This window comes from Dermacentor silvarum, chromosome 4 (assembly GCF_013339745.2).
Source record: "Dermacentor silvarum isolate Dsil-2018 chromosome 4, BIME_Dsil_1.4, whole genome shotgun sequence".
In the NCBI taxonomy this organism is placed as follows: Eukaryota; Metazoa; Arthropoda; class Arachnida; order Ixodida; family Ixodidae; genus Dermacentor; species Dermacentor silvarum.
Genome location: NC_051157.2, coordinates 145,299,585 through 145,324,972, shown reverse-complemented (window position 1 = coordinate 145,324,972; position 25,388 = coordinate 145,299,585). Strand labels below are relative to the sequence as shown.

Here is a 25,388-nt window from a genome sequence, read left to right as displayed (position 1 = left end):
ACTCTGTTAATTCGCCGCTATCGTTGTGCTCCTCGCCAGTCGGTAGACGCTTCATAGAGTAACATACCAGGATAAGAGAGGACACTTCCATAGGCCCCTGCGCCGATTTTGGTTCGCAGCGCACCTAGCGGGTGCGTGGAATCTACACAGACTCAGAGATCGGCACTACATAAAAACGAATCGCGAAGGCTATCTTCCGGTGATTAGAAAAATTGCACAGCCTCCAAGATCGCTTTCATACGAGTGCTCATCCCAGAGGCTATATTTCGTTTTTTTTTGTCTGTGTGTTTTTTTACGTGTTGCTTGCATGCATCGAGTGGCTTCGTGTAAACTGTGCCGCCAGAGCAGCAAGCACACAATGCCACTGTGTGTTTATGCAGACATTTTAAACAAACATGACAAGTGTTGGAAGAGACGAAACATTTTATTTTCAAGTCATATTCTCGGCAAGCACATGTACACTTTTTTTTCGCAACGTTCGATGAATGCAAGCACAGAAAGATGGTTGCACTGCAAAGTGCAAGACATGCCAATACAGGTGCCATATGTTGAGAATAAATTTCACAAAAGGAATAAACAGGCGATATTATGAAAAACCCCACAGAACAGTAAAACTGCAGAAGACAGCATTAGCATTAAAGAGGAAAACAACGCTCGTCCTTTGAAGCCTAACCTTTCTTATTAAGTGGTAGTTTCGGACTGCATAGCAAGCAAGGAATGAAGGCTGCTCACTGCAGTTGTCAGCCAACCACGCTCTCTCCCTGTCCTGCCGATATTACTGCACCTCGCAACACAGCAGTAATTAGCGTAATACTTGACTATGGTCATCATGACCTGGAAAAAAAAGCATTGGTTATGTCTTCTCTCCTGCCCTCGCACAAATTTTCACCTACGCACTTCACATCGCCCTGTCGCGAAAAGCGTCACGTGCAATTGCTGCAGCTAAAAAAAAGCACGCAACCTTCGGTGCCATGCATGCGCTACTGAGGCAGGAGTCTTTATTCAGAATACGCCGTAGCCACAGCTCACAAACATGCTTCTCAATTCGCAAGTTCTCTCTAATTGCGCTCGTAACAATGGCTTCAAGCCATCTGTGCAAGTCACGAATAACTATCCTAAGCATAACTTCATGCTTTCACACAATTGCACACACGTGCCTTGAATTCAGACTACGTATACCGGCGTGTGCCGACTCACTTTCTCGAGCCAAAGAACGATTTTCTCGCAAACGTGCTGCGCAGCATTCCAAATTGCTGTTTCTTACATAATGTGAAGCAATCCACGAACATCATGCGCGAAGTGAAGAACACAAAAAGCTCTCTGCACCGAACAGCACAAAGCGACAAATGTCAACTTACGGCTGAAGTGACAAATACATAAGCAATTTGCAAAGTAATGAAGGGAAAAAAGAACGTTTTGAAGGCCTTCTTCTCAAGCAGCAGCCAAGCAGACAGACGTTCTGGCAGACGAACCCAGCAAAGACCACGCAGACGTTATCGCACATCTTTTGTAGCGTCGCCTTGCCTGATCACACCATGGCCGATATTTTGTAGCAATGCCTTATTCTTTATTTTATATACTAGTCTTATCATCCACCGCTCACGGCCGGCTGATCCCGTTGATAACGTCTACGTCTACAGTCACATAGACAAGCAGACGTATAGTGCACTATAGAAAAGTTGCTACAGTAGATAACTAGTACGCGCGTTCCCTTGGAGACAGGGAGTGCTGTATTTCCCTCTAGCGGGTGGCATGAAGCTGCGTAGCTCGGCCGCTTTTAGGCAGGAGTGGCCACTCTTGTAATCCGCATGTTACTCTATGGACGCTTCTAGGGCGAAAATGGCGATGAAGCGCAATCGTAAACAAACGCAGCCAGCGCCCGGCGGCGCAACGGCCCACGTGATGCCATTATGCCAATACCGATGCGGAGTCAGACTCGCACAGGGCGTGGGAGAAGGAGGTGGCACTCTTCAAAGCGTGTCGCTACTTTTGATATAGAGGGGTTTTAGCAATTAATACACCGCGTCCTCTTTTATCAACCCAATTTTGCGTGTGCGCACTGGGGTGTGTCAGTTCTAGGATTTGTGACAGGTTTTCAAACCAAGTTTCCGTTATCATGACTTTGTGAAAACTGACGTTAAAGTTAGCAGGGAACAAGGATCACTATGGAAACCAAGATAGCGGCCTCGGCGTTGAACGGGGCTCTATTCTGGGGCTCTATTCTGACACGCATGGCGGCTGCACAGCCGCCATTATCCGCCATCTTGGCTGTCTCATTGGCTGTCCAGAGGTCACGTGTTTAGAAATTCGTGCCGGGAAACGGAAGTTTTGCAAAATGCAATTTTGCGTTTTCGTCAGAATGACGAAACGTGACGTGGAGTTGCAAATTTTATCGACTAATACTTTTTTGTGGTCCTTGGCACCTATATTGCGACTTTAGCGCTTTAAAAAGAAAGTGGACGGTAGCGTGCAGAAGCCCGTGCTATGCCTCTGCAATTTTGAGAATATGTGGTGGCGTTCCAAGATAGCCGGCATGTCAGTTGTTGATTGGCTGAAAGAATATGCCGTGAAGAGCGTCACAGGAAGGGCCGTTTCGTAAACGTCAATTTGACGTTGCGTGACGTTGCGCTGGGCCGCCATAGCAGAGATTTTCCGCCATAATTTGTGGGGCGACGAGCAGCGCGAATTATGGTAATGAGCGGCCATATCCAATGGCAGTAAAGAGGCATACGTATCGCCGCATTTTCCCTGTCATTTGGGGCCATGAAAATCTTTCGTTCGCAACGCGTGCTCATAGCATTTGCATCACTCTCGGGAGGTGTTGGCACTTGCGTTTTGCACCATCATTTTTATTAAAAACACGTTTATTTGAAATAATATTGGTTGAAACTAGCAAACTTTCTGCGACATTTTGCACTTTTCACGATTGCGTTTGTATTGTAATCAATATTAATGACTTTTCGCGTCATCAAACACTATGACAACGGTGACTTTTTAATTTAGAAAAAGAAATGTACGCAAGACGGCGCCTTGAAGTTTCCTCTCGTAAAGCCCCTATATATAAAATGTAGCGCCATCCACTTCCCTCCTCCTCCGTTCTACTATCGCGCTCGGCGCGACCAGCGCGATTGAGGCGCGATATCGACAGTGGCGCCGCCTGCGTCGGGCCTGCGGTGGCAGACGACAGCTAACGCGCTACCAGAGGAAAACTTCGATCGCGCCCTGCGGAGACGTTTTTGAGGCGCGATTTTGCTTCGTCAGTCAGTAACTGGTCTTAATAATGCCATTTTGGAAGTAGCAACGCGACGATGCGAGACGGCGCAAATATCAAGGGTGCAGCAAGCGTTTGCGCACGCCGGATGGTAAACAAAAAAAGCCTTTTGCCCTCGCCTTCTCGGTTGCGGCAACTTAAGGCGCAGCAGCATGCCATCACAACGAAGTTCTTGTCCCTATCACGTTTGATCCGTTTGTGCGTACAGCACTTTCGTCGCACAGGCCCGAGAATGGCAGTCGGAGCGCGCTGGAAAGAAAAAAATATACAAAAGCGCGACGCGAACTTCCACGTGACACGGATTGGCCAATGGGGGAGCGGAGGAGGCTGGGGCGACAGGAGGCGGCTAAGAGAGGGCGAGGAGGAAGCGCCGGGGTGAGCGCGGTGGCGGCAACATCTAAGAATGGCGCTACTTTTATAAATATAGAGGTTTTATCCTCTCACGGTGCGAGTAAGCAGCGAAGTGCACAAGAGATGGCAGTGCCGGCGCTTGCGTCGCTCAAGCACCGGCACTGTGGCGCGCGCAACGCTGTCGATGATATTCGGCCGCTTCTCAGCCAGATGAGTCGGGCTGAGTCACTTGCGTTTCACGAGATAGCGATAACGCGGCCTAGAGCGTGCGTTGATCATCACTGGCAGGTCGCGTATGTTGTCTCAGGGTAGAAAGCACGCGCGTAGGCGCCAATTTACGATGACTCATTCAGTTTCCCAAAGACACGCATCCTTGCTAATGAAGCAGACGACAGCCTGCGCGCATGCAGACGACGGACGCGAGAAACGATTTTGATGGAATGATTGTACGCTTTGAGCTAGCTGCTTTATTTTTACTGGTGAGGAAAACTGTTTTGCTTTATAAACCACGCTAGGTACAATGCCTACATTACAGTTTCTTAGGCGAAACGTCAAATTTGCGTCATGTTACGAAAGCAAAACGGGGCCATTAGCGCCATTTTGTAAGCGTCGCGCCTACGTCACGCCTCGAAGAAAATGGCGGAATGTCCAGAATAGCGGCTTTCAACTCGGCGCGAACTACCAGTCATCACAGACGATGCTATATTCGCAGTCACCACTCACCCTTCCGTGGCTGTCGTTATCGGTGCTTCCATGATAGTCCGATTTATTAAGGCGAAAGCCTTTAATGGCTGATACTCTCGGCGTCCAACCGTCCGTCCGTCCATGCTCTGGAACGGTGCCAGCTGTGCTGTGGCCTCACGCTCTCTCAGCAATCACCTGATGGCACAGCGGCGAATAGCAACAGTTGCGCCGCCACAGCTGTGGCCTCTCCCCCTTACACACTCTCAGCAATCCCGTTATGGCACAGCGGCGCATAGCAACAGTTGCGCCGCCACAGCTGTGGCCTCTCCCCCTTACACGCTATCAGCAATCACGTTATGGCACAGCGGCGCACAGCAACAGTTGCGCCGCCTGGCCTCTCCCCCTTACACGCTCTCAGCAATCACGTTATGGCACAGCAGCGCATAGCAACAGTTGCGCCGCCACAGCTGTGGCCTCTCCCCCTTACACGCTATCAGCAATCACGTTATGGCACAGCGGCGCACAGCAACAGTTGCGCCGCCTGGCCTCTCCCCCTTACACGCTCTCAGCAATCACGTTATGGCACAGCAGCGCATAGCAACAGTTGCGCCGCCACAGCTGTGGCCTCTCCCCCTTACACGCTATCAGCAATCACGTTATGGCACAGCGGCGCACAGCAACAGTTGCGCCGCCTGGCCTCTCCCCCTTACACGCTCTCAGCAATCACGTTATGGCACAGCAGCGCATAGCAACAGTTGCGCCGCCACAGCTGTGGCCTCTCCCCCTTACACGCTATCAGCAATCACGTTATGGCACAGCGGCGCACAGCAACAGTTGCGCCGCCTGGCCTCTCCCCCTTACACGCTCTCAGCAATCACGTTATGGCACAGCAGCGCATAGCAACAGTTGCGCCGCCACAGCTGTGGCCTCTCCCCCTTACACGCTATCAGCAATCACGTTATGGCACAGCGGCGCACAGCAACAGTTGCGCCGCCTGGCCTCTCCCCCTTACACGCTCTCAGCAATCACGTTATGGCACAGCGCGCATAGCAACAGTTGCGCCGCCTGGCCTCTCCCCCTTACACGCTCTCAGCATTCACGTTATGGCACAGCGGCGCACAGCAACAGTTGCGCCGCCTGGCCTCTTCCCCTTACACGCTCTCAGCAATCACGTTATGGCACAGCGTCGCATTGCAACAATTGCGCCGCCACAGCTGTGGACTCTCCCCCTTACACGCTCTCAGCAATCACGTTAGGGCACAGCGGCGCATAGCAACAGTTGCGCCGCCACAGCTGTGGCCTCTCCCCCTTACACGCTATCAGCAATCACGTTATGGAACAGCGGCGCATAGCAACAGTTGCGCCGCCACAGCTGTGGCCTCTCCCCCTTACACTCTCTCAGCAATCACGTTATGGCACAGCGGCGCACAGCAACAGTTGCGCCGCCACAGCTGTGGCCTCTCCCCCTTACACTCTCTCAGCAATCACGTTATGGCACAGCGGCGCATAGCAACAGTTGCGCCGCCACAGCTGTGGCCTCTCCCCCTTACACGCTATCAGCAATCACGTTATGGCACAGCGGCGCATAGCAACAGTTGCGCCGCCACAGCTGTGGCCTCTCCCCCTTACACTCTCTCAGCAATCACGTTATGGCACAGCGGCGCATAGCAACAGTTGCGCCGCCACAGCTGTGGCCTCTCCCCCTTACACGCTCTCAGCAATCACGTTATGGCACAGCGGCGTATAGCAACAGTTGCGCCGCTACAGCTGTGGCCTCTCCCCCTTACACTCTCTCAGCAATCACGTTATGGCACAGCGGCGCATAGCAACAGTTGCGCCGTCACAGCTGTGGCCTCTCCCCCTTACACACTCTCAGCAATCCCGTTATGGCACAGCGGCGCGTAGCAACAGTTGCGCCGCCACAGCTGTGGCCTCTCCCCCTTACACGCTATCAGCAATCACGTTATGTCACAGCGGCGCATAGCAACAGTTGCGCCGCCACAGCTCTGGCCTCTCCCCCTTACACGCTCTCAGCAATCACGTTATGGCACAGCGGCGCATAGCAACAGTTGCGCCGCCACAGCTGTGGCCTCTCCCCCTTACACTCTCTCAGCAATCACGTTATGGCACAGCGGCGCATAGCAACAGTTGCGCCGCCACAGCTGTGGCCTCTCCCCCTTACACGCTAACAGCAATCACGTTATGGAACAGCGGCGCACAGCAACGGTTGCGCCACCACAGCTGTGGCCTCTCCCCCTTACATGCTCTCAGCAATCGCGTTATGGCACAGCGGCGCATAGCAACAGTTGCGACGCCACAGATGTGGCCTCTCCCCCTTACACCCTCTCAGTAATCACGTTATGGCACAGCGGCGCATAGCAACAGTTGCGCCGCCACAGCTGTGGCCTCTCCCCCTTACACGCTCCCAACAATCACGTTATGGCACAGCGGCGCATAGCAACAGTTGCGCCGCCTGGCCTCTCCCCCTTACACGCTCTCAGCAATCACGTTATGGCACAGTGGCGCACAGCAACAGTTGCGCCGCCTGGCCTCTCCCCCTTACACGGTCTCAGCAATCACGTTATGGCACAGCGTCGCATTGCAACAATTGCGCCGCCACAGCTGTGGCCTCTCCCCCTTACACGCTCTCAGCAATCATGTTATGGCACAGTGGCGCACAGCAACAGTTGCGCCGCCACAGCTGTGGCCTCTCCCCCTTACACGCTCTCAGCAATCACGTTATGGCACAGCGGCGCATAGCAACAGTTGCGCCGCCACAGCTGTGGCCTCTCCCCCTTACACGCTCTCAGCAATCACGTTATGGCACAGCGGCGCATAGCAACAGTTGCGCCGCCACAGCTGTAGACTCTCCCCCTTACACTCTCTCAGCAATCACGTTATGGCACAGCGGCGCATAGCAACAGTTGCGCCGCCACAGCTGTGGCCTCTCCCCCTTACACGCTCTCAGCAATCACGTTATGGCACAGCGGCGCATAGCAACAGTTGCGACGCCACAGATGTGGCCTCTCCCCCTTACACGCTCTCAGCAATCACGTTATGGCACAGCGGCGCAAAGGAACAGTTGCGCCGCCACAGCTGTGGCCTCTCCCCCTTACACGCTCTAAGCAATCACGTTATGGCACAGCGGCGCATAGCAAAAGTTGCGCCGCCACAGCTGTGGCCTCTCCCCCTTACACTCTCTCAGCAATCACGTTATGGCACAGCGGCGCATAGCAACAGTTGCGACGCCACAGATGTGGCCTCTCCCCCTTACACGCTCTCAAAAATCACGTTATGGCACAGCGGCGCATAGCCACAGTTGCGCCGCCACAGCTGTGGCCTCTCCCCCTTACACGCTCTCAGCAATCACGTTATGGCACAGCGGCGCATAGCAACAGTTGCGCCGCCACAGCTGTGGCCTCTCCCCCTTACACGCTCTCAGCAATCACGTTATGGCTCAGCGGCGCATAGCAACAGTTGCGCCGCCAAAGCTGTGGCCTCTCCCCCTTACACTCTCTCAGCAATCACGTTATGGCACAGCGGCGCATAGCAACAGTTGCGACGCCACAGATGTGGCCTCTCCCCCTTACACGCTCTCAGCAATCACGTTATGGCACAGCGGCGCAAAGGAACAGTTGCGCCGCCACAGCTGTGGCCTCTCCCCCTTACACGCTCTAAGCAATCACGTTATGGCACAGCGGCGCATAGCAAAAGTTGCGCCGCCACAGCTGTGGCCTCTCCCCCTTACACTCTCTCAGCAATCACGTTATGGCACAGCGGCGCATAGCAACAGTTGCGACGCCACAGATGTGGCCTCTCCCCCTTACACGCTCTCAGCAATCACGTTATGGCACAGCGGCGCATAGCCACAGTTGCGCCGCCACAGCTGTGGCCTCTCCCCCTTACACGCTCTCAGCAATCACGTTATGGCACAGCGGCGCATAGCAACAGTTGCGCCGCCACAGCTGTGGCCTCTCCCCCTTACACGCTCTCAGCAATCACGTTATGGCTCAGCGGCGCATAGCAACAGTTGCGCCGCCACAGGTGTGGCCTCTCCCCCTTACACGCTCTCAGCAATCACGTTATGGCACAGCAGCGCATAGCAGCAGTTGCGACGCAACAGATGTGGCCTCTCCCCCTTACACGCTCTCAGCAATCACGTTATGGCACAGCGGCGCATAGCAACAGTTGCGCCGCCTGGCCTCTCCCCCTTACACGCTCTAAGCAATCACGTTATGGCACAGCGGCGCATAGCAAAAGTTGCGCCGCCACAGCTGTGGCCTCTCCCCCTTACACTCTCTCAGCAATCACGTTATGGCACAGCGGCGCATAGCAACAGTTGCGACGCCACAGATGTGGCCTCTCCCCCTTACACGCTCTCAGCAATCACGTTATGGCACAGCGGCGCATAGCCACAGTTGCGCCGCCACAGCTGTGGCCTCTCCCCCTTACACGCTCTCAGCAATCACGTTATGGCACAGCGGCGCATAGCAACAGTTGCGCCGCCACAGCTGTGGCCTCTCCCCCTTACACGCTCTCAGCAATCACGTTATGGCTCAGCGGCGCATAGCAACAGTTGCGCCGCCACAGGTGTGGCCTCTCCCCCTTACACGCTCTCAGCAATCACGTTATGGCACAGCGGCGCATAGCAGCAGTTGCGACGCCACAGATGTGGCCTCTCCCCCTTACACGCTCTCAGCAATCACGTTATGGCACAGCGGCGCATAGCAACAGTTGCGCCGCCACAGCTGTGGCCTCTCCCCCTTACACTCTCTCAGCAATCACGTTATGGCACAGCGGCGCATAGAAACAGTTGCGACGCCACAGCTGTGGCCTCTCCCCCTTACACGCTCTCAGCAATCACGTTATGGCACAGCGGCGCCTAGCAACAGTTGCGACGCCACAGCTGTGGCCTCTCCCCCTTACACTCTCTCAGCAATCACGTTATGGCACAGCAGCGCATAGCAACAGTTGCGCCGCCACAGCTGTGGCCTCTCCCCCTTACACGCTCTCAGCAATCACGTTATGGCACAGCGGCGCATAGCAACAGTTGCGCCGCCACAGCTGTGGCCTCTCCCCCTTACACGCTCTCAGCAATCACGTTATGGCACAGCGGCGCATAGCAACAGTAGCGCCGCCACAGCTGTGGCCTCTCCCCCTTACACTCTCTCAGCAATCACGTTATGGCACAGCGGCGCATAGAAACAGTTGCGACGCCACAGCTGTGGCCTCTCCCCCTTACACGCTCTCAGCAATCACGTTATGGCACAGCGGCGCCTAGCAACAGTTGCGACGCCACAGATGTGGCCTCTCCCCCTTACACCCTCTCAGCAATCACGTTATGGCACAGCGGCGCATAGCAACAGTTGCGCCGCCACAGCTGTGGCCTCTCCCCCTTACACTCTCTCAGCAATCACGTTATGGCACAGCGGCGCATAGCAACAGTTGCGCCGCCACAGCTGTGGCCTCTCCCCCTTACACGCTCTCAGCAATCACGTTATGGCACAGCGGCGCATAGCAACAGTTGCGCCGCCACAGCTGTGGCCTCTCCCCCTTAGACGCTCTCAGCAATCACGTTATGGCACAGCGGCGCATAGCAACAGTTGCGCCGCCACAGCTGTGGCCTCTCCCCCTTACACGCTCTCAGCAATCACGTTATGGCACAGCGGCGCATAGCAACAGTTGCGCCGCCACAGCTGTGGGCTCTCCCCCTTACACGCTATCAGCAATCACGTTATGGCACAGCGGCGCATAGCAACAGTTGCGCCGCCACAGATGTGGCCTCTCCCCCTTACACGCTCTCAGCAATCACGTTATGGCACAGCGGCGCATAGCAACAGTTGCGCCGCCACAGCTGTGGGCTCTCCCCCTTACACGCTATCAGCAATCACGTTATGGCACAGCGGCGCATAGCAACAGTTGCGCCGCCACAGATGTGGCCTCTCCCCGTTACACGCTCTCAGCAATCACGTTATGGCACAGCGGCGCATAGCAACAGTTGCGCCGCCACAGCTGTGGGCTCTCCCCCTTACACGCTATCAGCAATCACGTTATGGCACTTCGGCGCATAGCAACAGTTGCGCCGCCACAGATGTGGCCTCTCCCCCTTACACGCTCTCAGCAATCACGTTATGGCACAGCGGCGCACAGCAACAGTTGCGCCGCCACAGCGGTGGGCTCTCCCCCTTACACGCTATCAGCAATCACGTTATGGCACAGCGGCGCATAGCAACAGTTGCGCCGCCACAGCTGTGGCCTCTCCCTCTTACACGCTCTCAGCAATCACGTTATGGCACAGCGGCGCATAGCAACAGTTGCGCCGCCACAGCTGTGGGCTCTCCCCCTTACACGCTATCAGCAATCACGTTATGGCACAGCGGCGCATAGCAACAGTTGCGCCGCCACAGCTGTGGCCTCTCCCCCTTACACGCTATCAGCAATCACGTTATGGCACAGCGGCGCATAGCAACAGTTGCGCCGCCACAGATGTGGCCTCTCCCCCTTACACGCTATCAGCAATCACGTTATGGCACAGCGGCGCATAGCAACAGTTGCGCCGCCACAGATGTGGCCTCTCCCCCTTACACGCTCTCAGCAATCACGTTATGGCACAGCGGCGCATAGCAACAGTTGCGCCGCCACAGCTGTGGCCTCTCCCCCTTACACGCTATCAGCAATCACGTTATGGCACAGCGGCGCATAGCAACAGTTGCGCCGCCACAGCTGTGGCCTCTCCCCCTTACACGCTATCAGCAATCACGTTATGGCACAGCGGCGCATAGCAACAGTTGCGCCGCCACAGATGTGACCTCTCCCCCTTACACGCTCTCAGCAATCACGTTATGGCACAGCGGCGCATAGCAACAGTTGCGCCGCCACAGCTGTGGGCTCTCCCCCTTACACGCTATCAGCAATGACGTTATGGCACAGCGGCGCATAGCAACAGTTGCGCCGCCACAGCTGTGGGCTCTCCCCCTTACACGCTATCAGCAATCACGTTATTGCACAGCGGCGCATAGCAACAGTTGCGCCGCCACAGCTGTGGCCTCTCCCCCTTACACGCTATCAGCAATCACGTTATGGCACAGCGGCGCACAGCAACAGTTGCGCCGCCTGGCCTCTCCCCCTTACACGCTCTCAGCAATCACGTTATGGCACAGCAGCGCATAGCAACAGTTGCGCCGCCACAGCTGTGGCCTCTCCCCCTTACACGCTATCAGCAATCACGTTATGGCACAGCGGCGCACAGCAACAGTTGCGCCGCCCGGCCTCTCCCCCTTACACGCTCTCAGCAATCACGTTATGGCACAGCGCGCATAGCAACAGTTGCGCCGCCACAGCTGTGGCCTCTCCCACTTACACGCTCTCAGCAATCACGTTAGAGCACAGCGGCGCACAGCAACAGTTGCGCCGCCTGGCCTCTCCCTCTTACACGCTATCAGCAATCACGTTATAGCACAGCGTCGCATTCATAGCAACAGTTGCGCCGTCACACCTGTGGTCTCTCCCCCTAACACGCTCTCAGCAATCACGTGATGGCACAGCGGCGCGTGCAGCAACGCTCCTTCGTCAGACGTCTTGTTGCAGCAGTCGAGTTAGTCGGATGGCTCCCAAGCGGCCCCCTGATGATTCAATGGCAAGCGGTTCGGAGAAGCACCCCAAGAATGTCGATTCCCCGATACCAAACGCTAGAAGAAGAAGAAAGCGAATGCGCAAGCGGCGGGCTAACATGTGACTGGGCACCAAGGCCAGGGAAGCGGAACGGAAGCGACAACAGCAAATGGCCGCGTCACCGGGAACCAAGGCCCGATGCTCGCTGTGCGAGTGGCCGCGGTTCTCGCTGTGCATGTTCGCGGCGTCCATCTACCCCTTCCACTGGGTGTCATGCACGAAAAAAATAATAAAGACATGGCACAGTCAGTCGAATGGGCACAGGCTTTCGCCGAAGACACTTTGGAATCTACAAAGTGTGCTTTATTATTTTTTTTTTGCGCTGGTCACGGTCCACTCAATTTCCACCAAAATACTAAATGCCACTGCAATTACAGATATACCATTAGCAACGTGGCGAAGAGCACCGTCAGGGCGTTGACGCTTCCATCGCGCCGTCGCACGCTGGTCTGCGGTGCTAGGTGTGCGGTAGCTGCTCTTGCGTGCGCAAAACATGTCCTTGTTTTGTTGTCGAAGGGGAATCGCTTCTCTAGCAGATATCTGTTTTCTTTTTCTGTTAAAGTTGTCTCTTATGTTGTCACGCGGCTATGCACTGCGCCACGTATCGTCATTTGGCTTGCTCTCTTTCTCTCTTTCCCGTAATGCTAGCTTTCTCGCGGTTTCGCCGCTTATTTCCTTTTGCCCGAAAAGATACAGCTTTAGTGCATTCTTTCCTTCTACTTTGCATCGGCTGTTTCTCCACCCACAGCGAGAGTTCCTTAAGATGAAGACCCAGTTCTTTTTTAAATCTTTTTTGTGTAAAGCGCCGAGATAAAAACGCCGCAAAGATGGCGTGCCTCTCGAGCAAGAACAATGCGCACTACGATGACGACGACAACGTAATGTCGCATCATTTGTGGAGCGAACAAGAACGCATAATCTGCGACGCTTAGAACCGTGTAGTATCGGGGAAATTGAGGCAGCTGGCGTCTTGACATGAAAATTCAAATTCGCACAATTTTATTCAACCACTACGCCAAGATGGCCTTCTTGGTAGTTCACGATGGTATAGAGCAATAGTGCACGCAGAAACAACGCTTGTGCGTGCGCTATCGATGTTGGGCTCGAATCTTTTGTCCACTTTAACGAGTAAAGCACAAAACTGCCCCTCGGCTGAAGAAGAGGCTACGCTTCTCAACAGTTGTCGTGGTGTGTCAGCGAAGAGCAGCGACAACTTCTGGCGAGGAGGGGCGCCGCCACCTACTTTCTTGAGTCGATACGGATTGTGAGTGGAGAAACGTGGATGCGAATAAAATGCGACTACAGTCGTTAACACGAGGAAAAGGTCCAGCGCTTTGTTGTTGGTCTGAATGTTACACACATATAGCAAGCACGAGCTTGGACACACTTCCACACCTCGCAGACTATTGCCTCGTGCCATCGGATATCTCATGGTGAATGTTTAGCGCGAGCCCCCTCCCCCCATTTTGCTTCCACCGTTCGCTAGTTCGTGTTGTGGCGCTGCTGCTGCCAACTGCGGAAACCTTCAGCGCAAGATGCCTGTAGTTCAGTGGCGCCATCATATTTCCGGTGAATCAAGAAGCTCCGTAATTTGGTGTCTGATTGGGACGATGCCGCGCTGCTGCCAACACACTGCACAATTTTTTGTGATGTAGTTTGGAGGCCGCGGTCGCGTGGCATATTTCTGGGCACTCATTTCCGGGAGTGGGCGCGAAGACTATCAAGCGCGCACGTGATCGGAGCATCGGGTTTAAAAAAAATTACCTTATGGGGTTTTACGTGCCAAAACCAGTTCTGATTATGAGGCACGCCGTAGTGGAGGACTCCGGAAATTTGGACCACCTGGGGTTCTTTAACGTGCATCTAAATCTAAGTACACGGGTGTTTTCGCAGTTCTCCCCCATCGAAATGCGGCCGCCGTGGCCGGGATTCGATCCCGCGACCTCGTGCTCAGCAGCCCAACACCATAGCCACTGAGCAACCACGGCGGGTGCATCGGGTTTTCCTGACGAGGAAATCGCGCACGGCCCTCTCTCTGCAGTGCGCGACGTGCTGGACTTGACGCCACTGGCTTTTCTTGGTAATAACGCCGGCGTATTTCCACAGTAACAGCATTTCTCCGAGCTTTCGCTTCCTGTTCGTGCAATTTGCGCGTAACCTTGGATCGACTTGATTTCATCCAGACCGTATCATGAAAGCCGTAGCGCAAGACCGCCGCGCTATCTATCTCTTTCTTGTTCTTTCGTACGCTTTTCTTCTTTTTTTTTGCGCCTCCAACGAACTCTAATTGTTTCTGATTGCCAACTGTGCCTTCGAGACAATCAATGAGTGCGCTCACGCATTTGCGACGAAGAGCAGGATATCTAAGACAGCCGTTTTGTGCTCCGTTTGCATGATTGCATTTTTTTTATTTGCTATGCGGCAACGTGGCGGGGCGTATGCCTTGAGGCGCACGGGGTGAATCTTTTATTACGCAGTGGTCAACGACGAATGTATCGCCGCGCTCACGGTGTATTCAGCGTGCCTAATGAGATGCGAGCTTTACACAGGCGTGCGTTATTTCGTATTCCTCCGTTTAACTGGCTGCGCGCTCTCTGGCATCGGCGTCGTCCTTACTCTCCTCCACAATATCCCATGAGATATTGTTATTCGTGCACTGGATTAATGACGTTCTCGCTACATGTTTACGAAAAAAAAGAAAAGTGACAAGGAACTTAGGGGGTTGTTGTAGGGCGCTTTTAGACTAAGCGATGTCCAATCAGGATTACTTTCCACAGCTGTTTAAATTTAAGCTAGGCAATTAAAATGGCGGAATAAATCTATGATATAGTGCGTGTTTTCTTGAAAAGCGGGTATCGACATCAGTTTTACGGATAGCACATGCAAATTGCACAGATAAAGTTACTTTTTTTATTAAATGTATTTAAAGAGAGGTTGGTGCCTATATGTGTTATTGTGGAAAAGACAGGAGAAGAAAGGGAAACGAGGGGCCCGATTTTTAATAAGAATATCATAAGAAGCCAACAAACAATAACACAAAGGACAACATAGGGGAAATCACTTGTATTTATTAATTCAATTAAAGAAAATTATAAATTATTGGAAATAAAAATGGATGAAAAAACAACTGTCCGCAGGTGGGGAACGAACCCACGTCTTCGCATTACGCGTGCCATGCTCTCACCATTGAGCTACCGCGGAGCCGTTTTCCCATCTACTTTCTGGGGTATTTATGTTTTTACAACTAGAACTCACCCTGGGAGTGTTAGCCAGCGCCACCACTCACAAACCACAGGGCGGAGTTTTGTGAGTGGTGGCGCTGACTCCCCCCCTATTTCGCATATACCGCAAAGTGGAAGGCCAGCAGCCGTTTCTGGGCCTTCGCCAATGATCGATGACCCCTACTTGTTTTACTCTATGTACGATACATCTATGTACAATACATACATATATATATATATATATCATCCTGATAACCTGTGTACAGTAATTACAGCACTGAATTTTCACAGAAGTACGCGAACGTTACTTTAGAATCGGTCGGGAAGAATGCACAATCGGTCAGACTTACAGCATATCGCGCTAGCGTCGACGGCACGTTGTCAGCGCTTTATGAAAGAGATGAGAGGCGAGATCGGAGCTGGTGCGCGCACGCGCGCAACATAATATATAGTGCAAGCGTTGTCTGCTAGGCCATTCCCTTTAGCAATTCGCAGCGCATTCTGCCTTTGTTATCTGTGAGGCCTCGCGCGGGCTTACAAGTTCGCTTTTTTCTTCTTCAGTAGCACGGGAGCACTTCCAGTAACACAAAAGAAAAAGAAGGAAAACTCATCCCCGATGCCGCGTCTCACTCGTTCACTTGTTTGGCTTCACAACCGTTTTTTTTTTTTTTTTGTGAGCAAGTTCGCGCAGCTAACTCTGACAAGGCGTGCGTCCTGAAGTGAACGTCGCAGGAGAACGTCGCCCGCGCTCTAGTGTTGCATTGCACGCTTGCGCGAACTATCATCGTTCTCGTCACTTCTCGCTTTTATAATGCGCTAACTGTCAGAAAGGCCAGGACTCGCTCGAAATTGTTAAAGGTTTCGGTGACTGTACTTCCCAGCACAAAAAAAAATTATGACAGGAGACACTCGAATTTGTGTCAAACTACGAGAGTGCCTCGGCCTCATGCTAGAGCGTTCTGCTTTTATACGCAAGCGCTCCCATGTTCATCTTCATAATGCTATTGACTGTATGTACAGTCAACCACAAAAGTTTGCGGACCACGCGAGCGCGTGCCAGACTGCCTATCCGCGCCACCTAGCGGTACGCCACCTAGCGGCGACAGGGGCGCTCTCCCGGATATGAGCCCTCTTGGTACTCGCCTGCCTGTTAATTTTTTATTCCCGTGCATGACATTGTTAGTTCGTTGTGTTGACGCAGAGCGCTGTCTGCGATAAGACCGCCACATATCTGGCTTGATAGCAGTATCGGAGCAATCACTGCAACCTTTGTCGACTGGTGTGCCAGTGGGTAGATAAGTTTCACGAAGCGCTGCGACGATTTTTTTACGCGACGTTTACTGGCGCACTTTGGTTGGCAGCATCTTGGTCCAATGAGTGTTGCTGCTTCTGCGTCTTGAGAGAAAGGGTAGGGAGGTGTTTCACTGTCATCAAAAATTTTCTTTCACACATAGGCGCATCTTCGCATCAGTCGCTGAAAACGTAGTAGACTTGCTTCAGGCCACGTGGTGATTGCCTATTTGGAAAGATGCCGCTGCGTGTTCCACTTGACGAAAGAAGGCACATTGTGCGTTTATTTATAGAGGGAATACCTCAGCGCGAAATCTGCCGCCGAACCAACAGGAGCCGGACTGCCGTGAATAGGATTATTCAAGCTTTCCGCGACGATGACAGATTCACAGATATGGAGCGCAGTGGGCGTCCAAGGGCCACGACTGAGGAAGAGGACCGCCTGATTACGGCCGCCATCGTGGCTGATCCTTTTCAAAGTGCAGAGGATATCCGAGAAGCGCTCTCGCTCACGGTATCGTCTGAGACTGTAAGAAGAAGGCTGAGTGAGCTTGGCCTGCAGTCTTTCGTAGCAGCACAGAAGCCCTGCCTCTCAGACAGCCAGCTACAAGAACGACTCATGTTCGCTACAGCAATGAAAGATTGGACAACAGAGAAATGGGGCGATGTCATCTTTAGCGACGAGTCAACTTTTTCCACGCGCTGGGACCAACGGAAGCGGGTTTGGCGTCCACTAAACTGCAGGTGTGTTTACAGTGTATTGGCAGTTAATTCACGAAGCTAATTCTGCATCACAACATGTTTCACGTAAAATGAGCTTTTGGACATTACTAGATTTTTCTGTAGTGGTATTATGTTGAAAACATTAACGATTGTTTCATAGTACTACTTACTCTGACGCTAATTAAAAGCTGCCAGTGGCTCTTTCAGTACTATCTAATGATGTTTGCACGTTTTCTATTGCAACTCTATAACAGCATTATAATGTTCATACGCAAGAGGAATCACAACATTTTTAGACGCGCCGCTGGAACCCAATTGTATGCTATTTCTTGCAGATATCTGCCTAATTACACACAGAGTGTTCTATCCAGTGGACGGTGTTCCGTGAGCGTGTGGGGAGCAATCAGCAAAGATGGCCTTGGTCCCCTTGTGCGTCTGGAAGGGCCCTTCACTGCGTCACGGTACTGCGACGTCATCACTAGACACCTCGTTCCGTATGACCCGCCGTGGTTGCTCAGTGGCTATGGTGTTGGGCTGCTGAGCACGAGGTCGCGGGATCGAATCCCGGCCACGGCGGCCGCATTTCGATGGGGGCGAAATGCGAAAACACCCGTGTACTTAGATTTAGGTGCACGTTAAAGAACCCCAGGTGGTCTAAATTTCCGGAGTCCCCCACTACGGCGTGCCTCATAATCAGAACTGGTTTTGGCACGTAAAACCCCATAATTACATTACATACTCGTTCCGTATGCGCTGGACGGTCCCTTCAGCGACGGCTGCTATTTTTTTCAACACGACCGCAGCCCGATCCATAAAGCACGTATCGTCCAGTCATTGCTAGAAGAACATGCTGTTTGCCAGCTTGAGTGGCCTCCATGTGGCGCCGACTTGAATCCCATAGAAAATGTCTGGGGCATGTTGAAGAAACGGCTGTCCACACGAGCCAACCGCGGCCGCACGGCCGATACGCTGTGGCAAGCGATCGCACAAGAATGGGAAAGCCTGCGCGGTCGACCGGAGATTACTGAATCTTTGTACGAGTCGATGCCCACACGCATCAATAAGGTGCTAGAAAACGGCGGACATTTCACTTCCTACTAGATCATTGAGAGACCTATGTTTCATGACACTTCTGTAAATGTCTTGTGAATAAATTCATCCCCTTCAGACACGAATTATGATGCACTGTCTGCAAATGCGTCAAATGCGCATGGCATCATTTCAAGACGCTCACTATTACATTCCAAGAAAGAAGACGAAGCAATGTGCTGTTTTGTGCGAGTTTCAGTAAAAAAAATTAATTAGCGTATAACTCATTATCTAATTATTCTGAAATCCGTCAGCTTCAATGCTTGCATAAAAAGAATCAACTATTAGGCCCGAAACGCATGCACACTTGCTTTTTCGGTTGTATTCGTGTCGACCGGAGAAAAAAATACTCTTGACGTTGGTCTTGGAACGCGGCACGTCGAACGATTGTCTAACATGGTAGTGTCTCCAGCAAAGTGATCATCTGCAGCAATACGCAGGACAATGAAGTTAACTGACCGCTAGTTGTCCCATCAGGAAGCGGACACGAATGTGCACACTGAGTTTTAGGTCATTTGAAGAAACACGTGGCGTGGGACGCGCCTCCGAAGTTCGAGTCCCCAAACGAGGACGCCGTGTCGCAAAGGGTTATAAAAAGAGTCATCGCACCCGATTATTTCTTATTTTTCTAAATGTAACCACTATAGCAGCGCGGTGGTTCGGGCTTTGCGCAGCAAAACCTGGGCGCAGGCGATCAAATCCCGGCCGCTACTGTCACTTAGCGATGGGGGAGGAACGGAAAAATTCTGCCTACTGACTAAGCATCTGTGTCCCATGGCTGCCTCACCGCTCACTCACGCACTCACGAAAAAAAAAAAAACAGCGTGGCTACGCGAAAATAGAGCTGATAACAGCCGAAGAATACGCTGTCTGATTACTTGTACTGATATTCTGCTCTCAAAATATAAGCAAGTAGCCCTGGCTAACAAAGAGCGCGTCACGTTGAAAGAGATAGGTAGAAAATATTTGCGCACAGTGCGAAAATAGACAGGCCATAGATTTAAGGAGGGATGCGTCTTCAACGTAGCGCTGCTGTCGATCGCTGGTGACGTAGCGGAAGTGTCGCGAAGAGGCTCTTGGCCACGCGCTCGCGTGGTCCGCAAACTTTTGTGGTTGACTGTACATATAGTATGTACAGTCTGTTTCACACTTAGGGGAAATCTCGGAGCGCATTGCATCGCGATGCAGCGAGCGCTGGAGTCGTGTGCCGGAAGCAGCTCGCGCAGGCGCAGACGCTCGAGGCGAGTTATCTTGAACCGCGTAGACTGCTCGCCGCCAACCGCGTCGACAGCTCGACGCAAGATAACGCGCCTCGAGCGTCTGCGCCTGCGCGAGCTGCTTCCGGCCCCTAACTCCAGCGCTCGCCGCATCGCGATGCAATGCGCTCCGAGATTTCCCCTAAGTGTGAAACAGACTGTACAGCTTACATATTCGTATCACATTTACTTAATCGTATTATATTTAGATTAGCCGTCAACGAGAGTTTTTAAATTACCGGAATATTAGAGCACTTCCTCAAATGCCGTTATGGAAAATGGTAAACGCTACATCTGATCACGGGTGAGAAAACAGTATTGCTTTGCTCAATCGCGAGCGGCTGCTTTCATTGGAGCGCGCGTATTCTGCAAATGCTAATGTGGGCATGACAAATAGAACAACACAAAATATGTGAAACAAGGAAGCAAGGTTTATAGCGGTTTGTTTACAAAAGAAGCTTTAGGAGAAACAGTACTCGTTCACGCTTCCAGCATTCTGGCACACGTGTGGTTTCTGGGGCTCTAGAAGCTCGCACAGCAAGCCGAACAGATCCTCACTTGCTCTTTTGGCAATCGTTTCGTTGTGCACGCCATTGATCTCAACCCAGGGAACATAGTCGATGGTCGGCTGGTGCCCGCGCGTTCGATTGCCCATCTCGTACAGTAGCTCAGTGCCCTCCGGTCCTCGGCTGCAAGTGTCCAGGACGGGCCAGTCCGTGTCCACTTTCTGCGCGCAAGGCTCACCTGCCTGCGCGGGATCGTCTCGAAGGAACATGCAGGCGATGAAATCCAGCAGCTTTCTGGTCGGGTACACGTACTCTACGGCACAAGTCTGCACTGCGTTCACATAGCATTCTCTGAAACCGTGCTGGCAAGTGAAAGTAACCGTGCCGTTGTCAACCTTCATGTGGGCGTTGCCGAAAGGAATCAGGTCCAGGGCGATGTAGTCTTCCAGCTTGCCGTAAGTGGGCCAAAGCTGCTGCAGGACGAAGCGGTGGCAGCCGGGACAGAGGCCTTCGTAGAAAAGAGTGACGTTGATCGGAGATGCGGCATGCGCTGGTCCTCCCAAAAGCTGTGGCGGAGACACTGCACAGACCGTCAACACTGCCGACGCTACGATGACGACACTCGAGTACTTCATGTCTGAGCTTTCGACAAACCCAAGATGCTGCTGCTGAACTGGGTGAAACTGCCAGATGGAGCTCGGGCATTGCTGGTCTGAGAGACGTTTGGCTACTTAAGAGAAGTGGCCTCCCGCTATCAGTGCTCACGTGATGCGCTGAAACGTTGTTCGTCTTCGGATTTGGGAACGCCGAAGCCTACACAGACGAGAGATAAGCGGTCGTATATTCGTATCAGTTCGCGCGTATCAGCTTTTACACCGTGTAAACTGGCACTCTTTGCTTCCCTGCAGTATATTTCGACGGGAATCACAAACTTGTGTTCACTAATAAGAACCGGAAGTTTAGACAAAAATATTTCATTATGCGTTAGTCTCGTGTCTTTCGTACGTATGCTTTGTACATTGAAGATAGTTTGGAAACTAAGCTTGTTGGTCTTGTTTTCTTCTTCTTCCTGGGGTTTTACGTGCCAAAACCAGTTCTGATTATGAGGCACGCCGTAGTGGAGGGCTCCGGATTAATTTTGACCACCTGGGGTTCTTTAACGTGCACTACAACGCAAGCACACGGGCAATTTTGCATTTCGCCTCCATAGAAATGTGGCCGCCGGGCCCGGGATACGATCCCGCAACCTCGTGCTCAGCAGCGCAACGCCTTAGCTGACTGAGCTACCCCGGCGGGTTAAGCTTGTTGGTGCATTTATTGTTAGTTGTGTTTTAGGCTGTTGTTAGTATGCGCTTTTGTTGTGCGATGGTGTGCAGTCTTCTCGCGCTGTTCCCTAAATTAATTTATTCATCTAATCTGTCCTATCACTACAATTAAAATCGTAATGTTCAATGGCAGCTTCGCATGGGCCTGAGAGTGTCGACAAACGACTCTTTCGTGCATTAGTGGCTAATGTGGACTATTTCTGGATTGTCTCCCTTGAAGGCGCTCTAATAGCGCGTGTATTTCTGACTTTCTAGCTACCTAGAAGAATTGACTATTAAGCGTTCTTAAACAGGTTTTACGATTATGAAGCAGGGTTTATGGATTACTTTTACTGCAAATCGTTTAGAGGCGGTGTTTGATAAATTGTCATTATCAGTGGGCTGACGGCTCAGACGTTCCTGATAGCGCAGGCGATTCACTATTTGAGAAACCTACTTAGCGGTAACATTCCCGGTGGTCGCATTTCGATTGGGTGAAAATTGGCGAAGTATTAAGATTTTAGCTGAGCTTGAAGAACACACTCAAAAGTATTCCCATGAGATTCAACAAACTGTCCCTTGAAAGCCCAGATGTATTGTTCCTCGGAAGTTAAAACACATCAATCAGCCATATTTAATACTCAGACGCAGTTGCACTCATGTATAAGACCGCATCTGGCCCAGTATTGCGAAACATAAAGAAGAAATGTCTGGTACAATTTCGGATGCTTATGCTTGTCACCAGATAGTTATGTGGTTTTCCATATGACGTACGAAATGCATGCGAAAACCTCCTTAACTAGAATGGAGGGCCTTTGCACAATAAATATTTCACTCACTTCCCAATCACTTCCATGATAAACTGGCCGTTGGCGCGTACACTGAATGATACTGTGATTATTAGTTAGTTTGGAGACTTAGCTTATGCAGCGGCGCTAGCGCGAGGGCTCTACCGGATTCGAGAGGCTGACCATAAGAAGGTCAATACAGAGCGCAACGACAGGAATAGTACCGAAGAGAACAATGCATACGGAAGACAAATGTCATTTGTATTGTGTTTTCGGAATTGTTGCGTTGCCGTGTCAGGTCGCCTGTTTATCTTGATTCTTCCTGCGAGTCAGCAGGTGCAGAAACCACATGTCATCCGGCCGTCTTCCAGGAAGCCTGCGAAACCTTGTTTCCCGCCCTGTAATAACCCACTTCGACTGTCGCTGTTGGGGGCTGAAGGTCAGCGTTTTCGCTTTCAATTCCATCCGAGTTAAGTGAAACCGGAACAAAGTAAAACAAAATAAAAGCAGACATTTAAACCAGCATGGAATCTTGGAAAAGTTGCACGCCCTAGAGCGCTGACAAGATTGTGTATTTCTGCGGAATCGCGCTGTTAGAAAGGGTGCAATGATTAGAAGGATATTTTTACGGGTTTTTACGTGCCAAAACCAGTTCTGATTATGAGGCACGCTGTAGTGGAGGGCTCCGGATTAATTTTGACCACCTGGTGTTCTTTAACGTGCTCTACTACGCAAGCACACCGGCGTTTTTGCATTTCGCCTCCATCGAAATGCGGCCGCCACGGCTGGGATTCGATCCCGCGATCTCGTGCTCAGGAGTGCAACACCTTAGCTGTCAGAACCACCGTGGCGGGTATGATTAGGATATATCACAAGCACAAGCAGATCAGGGCAACAGGAAACAGACAACCGAATGCTTTTTGTAGAAGGGTTCTGGTTTCTGGATGCTGGCACCAGCCGCGGTTGCTCAGTGGCTATGGTGTTAGGCTGCTGAGCACGAGGTCGCGGGATCGAATCCCGGCCACGGCGGCCGCATTTCGATGGGGGCGAAATGCGAAAACACCCGTGTACTTAGATTTAGGTGCACGTTAAAGAACCCCAGGTGGTCCAAATTTCCGGAGTCCCCCACTACGGCGTGCCTCATAATCAGAACTGGTTTTGGCACGTAAAACCCCATAATTTAATTTTTTTTCTGGATGCTGGCAGTAGAAACAGTTTTGAGAATTGAGTAACTATAAAAAATATACAGGCCTCGTTCCCGGCCTCGCTTCGCAAGCTGCTATTGGGCTCATCACTCATTTCAGATTTCAGTTTATTCAGTGAAGCAATGAACGAGAGCAAAGTCCTGCACATAACCAAATTAAACAGCTCAGGTACAATGCAAGGGATTCATTTTGACTGATTTTATTCCTTCCTTACCCCCTAGTGCTCGCGCACTGCTGTTCCTAGTGTTAACGGAAGCGGGGCGCCGCTAGGAGCACTGACGACGCACGAAAATAATAAAAATTGGAATATACTTGTTACGTTATTTTTGCCCGTTACGTGTATACAATCGCATATTTGGTAGTTTTTGTAGAGACACACAAACGGAAGCAACAGGCAGTTTGAAGTTTTTAGTCACGTTAGAATAATCGCTATACGCTCAAATGATCGTTAAAGGGATGAGAAATCTGCTTCTGGAATTTCGACCAGAAATAGGTGATTGTAGGATTTCATTAATTGTTACAAACGCCGTATCTCTACAGGGATGCCGGCGCCCTGCTGGTGGAATTGTCTTTCCTTGTACGCTTTTCTGCCTACATTTCTGTTTTGCAATTCTAAAGTATTTTATTCCAGACTAGCTATATAGGATTATAGAGTATTAGAGATTACGTATCAAAATATGTTACGACGTTCCTGTGTTCACTTTGAGACACTTCTGATCATTGGTAAAGTTGAGCTTCTCGTTGAAAAAGAAATAAACTTTATTGAAAGAAATGGCACTTTGTTTTTAGTGGCCTCAGGTGTCGGCTCGAAGTCCTTGCACTGGGGTGGCATCTTCGGCTTGCCGGAATGCCCAGAGCTGGTCTTCCAGCTCCGAACTTTTCAAGGCCGCCTCCCAGCGGCGGCGACGCCGACAGAGAAGGTCCCCGGCGGCCCCAGCAGCCGGGGAAACCGCGAGAATGAGCGAGCTCGAGGCTTCCTTTAATCTGGTAACCCCTGCCGTTATGGGCGCGTCGCGAACGGAGGCGGTTTCAGTACCGTTGTTGGCGGCACATTCCCTGAGCATGTGCCGCAGCGTTGCTCTTTGTCCGCACGCTCTTCACGCATCAGTCGGGTATAAGCTCGGCTAACAAGGGCGTAAGACTGCCGGGCTAGGGTAACTGTGTGTTTTCAGTAAGCGTAAGTTTAATGCCTCTTTCCTGTTTAATTTAACGTGCGATGGCGGGAATTTGCGTTATTCGAGTCTGTAGTGTTGGGTTAGGTCTCTGAACGTGGTCAGGCGATAGCCCCACAGCCATTGTGATTGTTGCAACGTGTCTGTCGTAGTGTCTCGATCCGGCAGATCCGACGCCCCGCACTCGGGGGCGGAGGCGGCGGCCATGTAATCTGCCACGGCTCGGCAAGTGAGGCCTCGAGCCGCGTCGTGGGCCGCCTCCTCGTTGCCCGCGAGCGGCACGTCGGTGTGTGCCGGGGTCCAGAGGAGGAAGACCGTAAAATTCTGTGGTTGCGAGGGTGACGTCGAGTCCCCGTCCTCACAGATTTGGAGTATGCGGGCCGCTTCCCGCGAGACGCGGCCGCGCGCGAAGCTTAGGACTGCCGCCTGTGAGTCGCTGATCACGATCGTAGCGTTCTGCACCGTGTCGAGTGCTAAGGCTATCGCGGCTTCTTCTACCTCCTCTGTGTGTCCCGTGGTCACCGCGGCACTGCGATCGCGTGTGTGCTTCTTCCATCGCCATATCGCGCGGCGTCTACGTACACCGCCTCGTTACTCTTACCAAACTTCTTGTTGCGCGTTTGTTGCGTCGCCCGACGTGATGCGTCGGATGCATGTTCTTGGGAAGCAGCGGGACGATCAGACGGTCGCGGGCCGATGCCGGAACCGCCGTTTTTTTTCTCCATGCTGAGTGTGGTACGTGATGCCGAGTAACTCGACGATCCGTCGACCCGTCGTTGACTTGGATAATCGTTCGCATTGCGCAACGTCGTACGCCTCCAGTGACTTAAGGCGCACGACGTTGACGTAGGCGCATG

The 25,388-nt window shown here is 52.2% G+C and overlaps 1 protein-coding gene across 1 annotated transcript; it reads right to left on the bottom strand.

Annotated features, from left to right (window-relative positions):
* Nucleotides 1-19,967: 19,967 nt before the first annotated feature.
* Nucleotides 19,968-20,830, bottom strand: LOC119448329 (gamma-interferon-inducible lysosomal thiol reductase). Its single transcript, XM_037711694.2, has one exon. It carries the CDS (start codon nucleotides 20,695-20,697, stop codon nucleotides 20,017-20,019), a length of 681 nt encoding a protein of 226 aa, XP_037567622.1. The 5' UTR covers nucleotides 20,698-20,830; the 3' UTR covers nucleotides 19,968-20,016.
* Between the last annotated feature and the right edge of the window lie 4,558 nt (nucleotides 20,831-25,388).